Source organism: Microtus ochrogaster, chromosome 7 (assembly GCF_000317375.1).
Source record: "Microtus ochrogaster isolate Prairie Vole_2 chromosome 7, MicOch1.0, whole genome shotgun sequence".
Lineage (NCBI taxonomy): Eukaryota > Metazoa > Chordata > Mammalia > Rodentia > Cricetidae > Microtus > Microtus ochrogaster.
Window position 1 is genome coordinate 84,434,692 of NC_022014.1, and position 9,869 is coordinate 84,444,560.

The window sequence follows — 9,869 nt, forward strand, 5'->3', positions numbered from 1 at the left end:
CGCCACCAACTCCCAGCTCAAAGAGACGCTAGCTCTAGACTAGCTCTATAGCTGGCACTCATTCCTGAATGCAGCCCCAGCCAACTCAGCCAGGAGTTTTTGACGGCAAAGAATACAAGGTTATATTCTGTTCTAATGTGACCAGAAGGTCCCCTTGTCCAAAATAAGTATTTATTACAGAAGCTGAAACAGCAGGAAACAATTAACCCTTAACAGCCCTTAACTTTTGGAAGTCTAATTAACTTTGCTTTATAGTTCTCTTAAGCACAGAAATTTAAAACTTTTAAACTTAACTTTAGCAGCCGAGCATGCCTTTAATCCCAGCACTTGGAAGACAGAGACAGGTGAATTTTTGAGTTTGAGGCAAGCCTGGTGTTCAGAGCAAGTTTCGGAATAGGCTCCAAAGCTACAGAGAAACCCTGTCTCGAAAAACAAAACAAAGCAAAACAAAAAAAAAAATTAATGTTAGTTATCAACATAACTTTAGCCATTACAGTGGTATGTGGCTGAGTTTTACAGCTTGAATGGTTTCTTTATGTGGACCAGGTTGACCTCAAACTCAGAGGTCCTCCTGCCTTTTCCTCTCAAGCACTGATAATCAAGGCATGTACCAACACACCCAGCTGCTTTAGGTTATATTCCCCGCTCAGCCAGTTTTTTAAATCACTAACTTTGGAGTTCACACAGCCTAGTAATAAATTATTTCTCCTGGTAGGTTTGTTGTAGGTGACACCTCTCCCTGTACCTGTTAAGGTCTGAGCCCACTTCCAGGTTTGAAAACCTATTAACCCACCAATCTCTGAGTATGAAAAAACATCAATCCCTTATAGCTAAACAGTCCACCTATCCCTGGGCTTGGCTTTAAATCTCACCAGTTCTCACCCTGGAAATCTCCTCCTTCCTATATAAACCTGTCTCCTGCTCAGTTCCCTGCTGCTTCTCACTTGAGCAGAGGCAATAACCCTCTCGTACTTCTCCCAATAAACCATGTGTGAGGTTTGTTGTGCTGTGTGACTTTGTGTTACTCCTTGGCTCAAAACTGCCGGGAAGCCTTCCCCTCAGAGCTGCAACACTTTCATAGGGGAAGCCTTCCCCTCAGAGCTGCAATAGCTCCATTGGAGATGCCTTCCAAGCTGTAACATGGGCATGGGAATTCCCTCAGAGCTGCCAAACTTGTATTGGGGAAATCTTTCCCCACCGAGGAAAGCTGTAACACTTCTGTTGGAGAAGCCTGAAAGACACCCCCCCCCCAACAGCAGCGGCTTCCTCCCAGACCCCGGGTTAAGCACAAACCACATCCAAACACCTGTTTTCTTACAGAGATCCTTTATTAAGTGGGGGGAAAAGTTAAAGTGGCTGCTCTCTGACTTACGCACAAAACAGCAGCAAATGACCTTGCAGGTGTGATTTTTACAAAAGAGGAGGGGAGGTTATGTGTTACGTGCTATGATGAGCTAGGGTGTGGTGGTAAAGGATTTAGGAATGAAGGAGAAGGGGAAGGCGATAAAGAAAGAGGGTAGGAGTATTTATCCTGGAGGGACAAAGGGCTGCCTTTGGATGGAGAGGAGACAGATGTGGCACACAGGCAAATGACAGTTTATAAAGGTAAAGGGGAAACCCATGTTAGGATGAGGTGTTAACTTTAATTGGACATGTTAATTAGGTTAACCAAAGGGGGCTTTCGATTGCTGGACTTTCCTCAGGAGGAGGAAGTGACCAGGAGGAAAACCTTAGTGGCTAGCTTTAGGAATGTAATCTAACAGTTTTTAGCAAAGCAGAGGGAATGGAGAGAAGAACAAGGTCTTCCAGAGCCACATGCTCAAGTGGGCTAGTGCCCCTTTAAAACCTTTCCTCTCAGGATAGAGCTGTAACACTTCCATTGGGGAAGCCTTCCCCTCGAGCCGGAACATTGAAAGTACCAATGCAGTAAGCTAAAATTGTTCTCTGGTGTGGCGTTTAGTGATTGAGCATTTGTTTGCATGCATGCAGAAAGTCCAGTTTTGTGAGTGTAGTTGAGGGTCTGAAGGGTAGATTGAAAACCAGCTGACCAGCTGCACACGCTTTTAATCCCAGCACTCTGGACGCAGACAGGTAGTTCTCTGTGAGTTCAAAGCCAGCCTGGTCTACAGAGCGAGTTCCAGGATAGGCTCTAAAGCTACAGAGAAATCCTATCTTGAAAAACAAAAATGAAAACACCAAAAAATCCCATTCCATCCTGTAGGAAGCTCCTTAAGCAGGAAGGTAACTCAGAATAGCTTCTGAAATAACCAGATTCACTAGGCCTTTTCCCTGCTCGAGACAGTCTCTCAGAAGGATGCTGAGCTGCAAAGAAGAGTCTCAGACCAGACCAGCTACCTGGAAGATGTTTAGACCAACTGAGGCACCTGGGAAGGACACTCTCCAGCCTCTTGAGCTGCCTGCAGGCTGTGGAGTGTGCTCCAGGTTTCCTGTGAACCCTCACCCAGGCTATTGTTGGCTTTGGTGATGCAGCTGTTTTTTTGATCATTTCTGCTCCTATAAGTAACCCCTCACCTATACTCCTGCAAGTAATCTAATAAAGCCAAGTTGGACTTTGTTAATATCCATACTTAGGTCTGTTACGGGTTCCCTATCTGGGGTAAGTAGACGTGTATGCATGTTGTGTCTCCCCAGGCAGAATTCTGTCATACAACACTGCAAAGTAAGAAGTAAGCACATGTCTACAAAGAGTTCAGTATGCCATAAGAAAACATCTTGCAGGGCTAAGGCTGGAGCTCAGTACAGAATATTTACTTCTATTTTTTAGATTTGTTTACTTATGTTTGGGACAGGGTATAGTGGTATAGTATTTGTGCGATCTGGGAGCTGGGTGGCGGGCCCTCCAAAAAGCCAAAAGAGTAAAACATCACACAAGATACTGAAACCAGGATGTGACAACCAGCCCTAGCCTGATGGCACTGTGTGACTGCCCACCCAGAAACAAACGGCTGTATCCCACTCATTAGAGACACTTTCCCCGGAGTGCTCTGTACTGTGTAATAATTTACACTTAACTCCCCTGTGATGGCTAAAGACACTTATTATGGCACCAGGCATTCCTTTAGGGCTGTTGACCCCTGTAATGCTTGTGACATCCTTGTGGCCTGCAGATGGGGTAAGAACAGGATAAAGGCACGGGGAGGGGGTGGGAGCAGACACAGCCAGATCTCTGTGAGGCTAGCCTGGTCAACAACCATGAGTTTCAAAACACGAATGTTACAGAGAAACACACACACACACACACACACACACACACACACACGGATATAATGGTGTTGCTGTTGTGAGGGATTAACTGTTTGCATTTTGCTTTTGTAATGAAGGGAGAAAAAGCAATGTTCCTGCCCAGCCGTGGATTCCCTAGATAACTGTAATGCATACCTTTGATATCCACCTTTATAAACCCTTCACTTAGCCCCTTTCAGCATGCTGTTTGCCTCTAAGGGTGACATCCTTCTGGTGACAGTAAAAATAAATCCATTTACTCTAAATTTGAGTTGAGTCTAAGTCTTTGGTCTTTTCCAGTAGATTCCAGAGTCACAATGAAAGGATAAGGCGATTAGTCTGCCTTTGAGACAGGTCTCACTGTGTAGCAGTGTAGGACAGGTTGGCTTTGATTTCACCTTTCTCTTGCCTCAACTTCCTGAGTGCTGAGATTACAAACCTACACCAATAGAGGGCTGGAGAGAAGGCTCAGAGATTAAGAGTACTGCCTGCTCTTCCAAGGGTCCTGAGTCCAACAACCACATGGTGACTCACAACCATCTGAGATCTGGTGCCCTCTTCTGGCCTGCAGGCATACATGTAGACAGAACACTATACATAATAAAAAAAAATAAACCTTAAAAAAAAAGTCGGGTGGTGGTGGTACACACCTTTAAGCACAGCACTCAGGAAGCAAAGGTAGGCGGATCTCTGGGGGTTCAAGAACAGCTAGGACTGTTACATAGAGAAACCCTGTCTCTAAAAACTTTTTTTTAAAAAATTCACCAACATTCCTGCTTATGCTACCAGACTGTTTTTGTTTGTTTGTTTGTTTGTTTTGACAGGGTTTCTCCGCACAGCGCTGGGTGGCTGGCTGTCCGTCCAGGAACTCTCTCTTTGCAGACTAGAGTGACCTCGAACTCAGCGATCCGCCTGCCTCTGCCTTCTCGAGTGCTGGGACTAAAGGTGTGCGCCACCATGCCCGGCAGAATTTTAGCATTTTCTTAACTGTAAGTGATGTAAGGTATTCCATGCCAACCTTCAAGGTCAGCCTACTTTCAGTCTGCCCTCCAGACTCAGCCAAGCTCACAAAGCGACGCAAGCCTGCTGCGCATGTGCACGTTTACCGCACCAGCCTACGTGAGGCTTGGCTGGGTGGTCATGGCGGTGGCAGAGGGCGGCGCCTACCCCGCCCTCGAGGAGCTGCAGTGGCTTCATCGAGGCGGCAGGGCCTCGGCCTCCGCGCAAGGCGCTCTGCAGTCGCCGCGGACCGCGTCCTCCGCTCGGCCAGCGCACTTTTTCCGCCGCCTCCGCCTACCGTGGCCGCTCTCACCGGCAGACCTTCCCGCGGCCCGTCAACTTCCAGCCGAAAGGAAAGCCCCTCCCCCACTTTCTGATTGGCTCTGGGGAGGGACCTGCCACTTCCTGGGCCTCTCATTGGCCTAGACGGAAGAGGAGGCGTGGGTGTGCCATACCACCCTCGCACTCGTCTCATTGGTCCAGGGGCGTGACTCATCTTGTTTCGACTCTCTCATTGGTCTACCACCGTCCCGGGGGCGTGGCCCCGGCGGATGAAGACAACAAAGGGTCGCGGGTCGCTTGCCGGCGGCAGGCGGCGGTGTTCCAGGCTTCCTCGTTTGGCTTAGCTGAGGGTGTCGGCCTCCCGCCACTCCCGCTCCAGATGAAGTGTGAGCACTGCACACGGAAGGTGGGTGCGGCGTCCGGTGGGACCGGGGGCGAAAGCCAAGACCGTGCGGACCGTGCCGCGGGTCGGGCTCGGCCGCGTGCACCTTCCTTTCTGTCCTGTCAGTCTCTGGTAGCCGTCACCTGTCTGCCCGGGACTGACCGGGCGGCGAGCTGGCTGCGGGCCACTGCGGGCGGCTGCACCGCGGGACTCTCTGTGGGGTCAGTGCTCCATCTCAGTCCTGGCACGCTGGCTCCGTGGAAGTCAAGGCTTAATGCAGTGATCAGAAATGCCTTGATGATTCTTATATTAAAACAAGGACAAGAGGCAGGCGGATCTCAGTGAGTTCGAGACCAGCCTGGTGGTCTACAGAGCTAGTTCCAGGACAGGCTCCAAAGCCACAGAAAAACCCTGTCTCGAAAAAAAAAAAAAAAAAAAAAGACAACAAACCAGCATACTTATAGTATCGATGAAAACGAGCGGAGAAGGAATTAAGGGCAGGCCCTCCTGTCCTGCTCTGCTGGGCGGTTGAAATGACTGACAGCCGCCACACTTGGTTCCACATGGGATAGCCATGTGATGCATGTGCAGGAACCTTTTTTTTTTTTTCTTTTTGACAGGGATTGTATCATATCCAAACACCCCATAAGTTGTTCCTTTTTACTTCTCACTGTAAGTGGTAATTAAACGTCTTTCAGGGAATCACCTGTATTCTTGTGTGATAGCCACATCTAAGTGTTTTGGTATCCATTGGGTTATATCTGTTCTTAGTAAAACAGTGCAGATGGAGGTGTGTGTTTATATGTATCCATCTTTAAATATGGGTGATTTTATTTCTGTAGAAAGGGTTTCTAGAAGTATGACTTAACTGTTCAGGATATGTTTTGTGTTTTGATAATGGAGAGAATCATGCTAAATTATTCTTGGCTGAGCTTGGTGGTACACACCTGTGATCCCAGTACTTGAGAGATTGAGACAGGAGATCACAAACTAAACGTTAGACAGTGCAATTTATCAAGAGCCTATCTCATTTTTTAAAACCTGGTGTGGTAGCACACACTTTAATTCTAGCACTCAGGAGGCAGAGGCAGGAGGATCTCTGTGAGCTTGAGGTCAGCCCCTTCTACATAGTGACTGCCAGGGCTATATAGAGAGACCTGATCTCAACAAAAGCTAAAATAAAGAAAATAGAAGAAGAAAGTTCCCTTTCTAACATTTTCTTGTCTTTCTCCATCCCCTCTTTTCTTTTCTTTTTTTTTTTTTTTTAGGAATGTAGTAAGAAATCAAAAACTGATGACCAGGAGAATGTGTCCACTGATTCATCAAGTCCAGCCCAAGAGAAGGAAGAGGCAAGTAAACATTTGAGTTTGTGTCGACCTAATGTGAGTGGGGGGAGCTGCTGCTGCGTTGTCTCCTGTCGGGAGTTCATATCGCCTTGCACTTCACGCACTAAGAAAGATTGAAGTAAGAAGTGGCAAGGGCCGTGTATAGGCCAGTCTTGAGTCATCTCACACACCAGGCCAGGTCCTCCGTGAGAAAGAGGGACATCCTGGTGAGCTGTTGAAACCTGTGTTCTGTGACGTGGAAGGGATTTAGATTCTGTAACATGTGAAAAGACCTAACTCAAGTTTCGTGATTCTTTAAGCTTGCTGTTTAGGTGGCTGTTTCTTGAGTTCACCACAGCGATGCTTGTTTTGTATTTATTACACATCACTGGGTTTTATACCTACCTTACTTCATGCTCTGGGGGCATTTGCCTATCTCTGCATGTGTCCTGCCATGTTCTGGATTCACAGAGAAAGTTACGGTCACTGTTCCCTTAGAAAATATTAGGACTAGTTAGGTATGGTGGCATACCAGTGAAGTCCCAGTTTGAGTCCTGTCTAAGCTATACAATGAAACCTTGTCCCAGAAACAATAACCGAGAGATAAGGATTTAAGTCAACAGACTGGTTGGCTAGCTAGTGTGAGGCCCTGAGCTCAGTCACAAACAGACATATTAATTTTAGTGCTATTTAGATAGCTCAACTGGTAAAGAAATTTGCCACCAAGCCTCAGGATCTCAGTGTGATTCCCAGGACCTATGAGTGACATATGAACACAAGATGACATGAAAGGACATTCTCAAGTTGCCTTTCTACCTCCACACCAACATGTGTGCCATGGCTCTAGCTCCCCACTACACACTATTAGGCAAGCAATCAGTCAGTGTACAAAAACAGCTTTTTTATATAAGCGGAGAATTAATAACGTGGGAGAGTTAGTAGTTCTGATGTTCTGTTTAATCTGATGGGCATAGCTCTTGCTCTCTGGTGTGCCATTACTGTGCTTTGGAAACTGAGCCTTTGGGGAACAGCAGTGACCCCTGGAGTTCTGGGTCAGTTTGGGCCTGTGCTTTAGACACCAGGACTGCTCCCTCATGCCTACACCCTGTTGCGTGGTGTTGGAAAGAAATCTAATCCCATTGGATACGAGCACACACCTGAGAAGTAGAGGCCGGGTGTCAGTGTCATGAGTTTGAAGCTTGCCTAGACTGTACAGCAAAATTCGATCTCCAAACAACGTGAAATAAACCCACAATCTTTTGAGGCCTTGTTTCTTATCAGCGTTGTGGGGAGTTGGCTTCCTTCCCTCCCAGGGTTTTGGTGAGGACGAGATAAGTCTGAACACCATCTAACCAGTACCTGAGCAATGTAGTGTGGACATACTTGGGGAAGGGTTGGTAGACTGAGCCCTTAAGGTGAGAATTCAAGGTAGGATGGAGCATCAGACGGATGTCTGCACCACATAAATGCCTGGTGCCCACTGAGGTCAGAAGAGAGTGTTTTGAGTCCCCTGGAACTGGAATTACAGACGGCTGCTAACCACTGTTTGGATGGTGGGAATTGAACCTGAGTCTTCTGAGAGAGCAACCAGTGCTCTTAACTGCTGAGCCATCTCCAGCTTCTGTTTGCTTGCTTTTCTCTCTTGAGGCAGTGCCACACTAAGCATCCCTATGGCTTGGAACTTGGTCTATACCATGCTGGCCTTGAGCTCTGTGATCTTTTCTCTGCCTCGGGAGTTCTGAGATTAAAGGCACGTGCCGTCATCTCCTGGCTTATTTTATTTATTACTAATACAATCTGAACCTAGAACCTTGCACTTGCTAGGAGAGGTGTGTCAGTCACCCACACCTCTAGCTCCTAAGCACCTTCTAGAGGTGCTGGGCAGCATAAGGAACTTAAGTTGCCAGCCTCTGTGAGTTCATGAGGGAGGGACAAGCAAGTTGACAGTGTGGGAGTGGACACTGAAAATAAACATCAGGATGCCAGCTCTGTTAGGGCCAAGAGGTGAGTGAGAGCTCTTTTGGGATATTTCCTGTGGAAGAATTCAAGAACAAAACCAGCGTGGCTGAACGTGAGCCCTTGAGAAGGCCAGGGCAGGGCAAGGCAGGCGAGAGCTGTGCTGTGGCCCCTGTTCTGAGCGAGTGCCGTCAGAGGCTTTGAGCAGTGGGAATGTGGCTCGTGCTTTAGTGGATTCCTCTGGGGACTGAGAAGGACAAGGGTGGGGCACAGGTGTTCAGCACCCCTTTACTGAGATGGGAGTGGGGCAGTTCAGAGCTGGGAGCTGAGGTCTGTGTTGCACACAGGTGGAAACCTCAAGCCATCATGACTGTATGGAAAGTCTGCTCAGCACCGTGGAGCTGGAAGAGCTCGGCAGGGAAACCTGAGGCTTGTTACAGGCACTGGAGAGGAAGGGTGGAAGGAGGAGATGGCCGTCAGGCCAGTTTGCAGCAGGCAGGAGTATCATCTTTCCACACGATAACACTGGGGCTAGTTCACCCTTGTTCATCTGCTAAGTGCCGTCAGGGGCCTTGTGCCATGACAAGTGCCTCCAGTGCCGTGAGCTGTTCAGAACGGCGACCATTGTCAGTAGCTCCGCTTGACACTTCAGGCATTCAGGCATGACTTTGTCTCCATGTTTAGTGTAGATTTTTTTCTTTATTGGGCTTATGTAGTTACCCTCCCTAGAGAAACAGCGCTACCAAAAAATAAACGAAACAAAATGAAACATAAAAGCAAACAGGTGGATCTCTGAGTCTGAGGCCAGCCTGGTCTACAGATCGAACTCTAAAATTCTAGGCCACACAGAGGAACCCTGTCTTGAAAAAACAAAAAAAACAAAAAAAAAACAAAAAAAACAAAACAAAAAAGAAAAAGAAAAGAAAAGGAAGAAAGAAAAATAAACAATGTTAACACCATTTTCTTTCCTAGAAGGGAGAATTCCACAAGCTGGCAGATGCTAAGATATTTCTGAGTGACTGCCTGGCATGTGACAGCTGTGTGACTGTGGAGGAAGGAGTCCAGCTTTCCCAGCAGAGTGCCAAGGACTTCTTCCATGTCTTGAATCTTAATAAGGTATGGTGTCAGCTGGAACTGATGGTGCAGGCCTGTAGTTCCAACTGCTGGGAAACCGAGGCAGGAGAACTGCAAGTTCAAAGTCTGCCGAGGCTACAAAGTGAGCTCAAGACCACGCTGGGCAACTTAGTAAGACTTTGTCTATGAATGAATGACTGAATGAATAGCTCAATGGTAGAACACTTGTACTAGGTTCAGTCCTAATACACGTAGATAGATAGACAGATACATAGATACATACATAGATACATTCCTATTAGGGATATTATTACTGTGATGAAACACCATGACCAACAGCAAATTTGGGAAGAAAGGATTTATTTGACTCATACTTCCACATCTTAGTGAGTCATTGAAGGGGAAGCCAGGTTAGGAACTCAAACAGGGCAGGAACATGGAGGCAGGAGCCGATGCAGAAACCATGGAGGGGTGCTGCTTACTGGCTTGCACATCATGGCTTGCTCAGCCTGCTCTCTTAGAGAACCCAGGACCACCAGCCTGGGAAGGCACCACTCAAAATAGGCCCTTCTCCATCAGTCTCTAATTAAAATGCCCTGCAGCTGGAT

General features: G+C 47.4%; 1 protein-coding gene across 1 annotated transcript in view; it reads left to right on the plus strand.

Moving 5' to 3' along the window:
- Nucleotides 1–4,829: 4,829 nt before the first annotated feature.
- Nucleotides 4,830–9,869, plus strand: part of Narf (nuclear prelamin A recognition factor) — a 16,257-nt gene continuing 11,217 nt past the window's right edge. Inside the window, exons 1-4 of the mRNA XM_005350915.2 lie at nucleotides 4,830–4,930; nucleotides 6,175–6,292; nucleotides 6,386–6,391; nucleotides 7,439–7,469. Coding sequence (XP_005350972.1) covers nucleotides 4,904–4,930; nucleotides 6,175–6,292; nucleotides 6,386–6,391; nucleotides 7,439–7,469 — 182 coding nt within the window. The 5' untranslated portion in view covers nucleotides 4,830–4,903. The remainder of the gene's footprint in view (nucleotides 4,931–6,174; nucleotides 6,293–6,385; nucleotides 6,392–7,438; nucleotides 7,470–9,869) is intronic.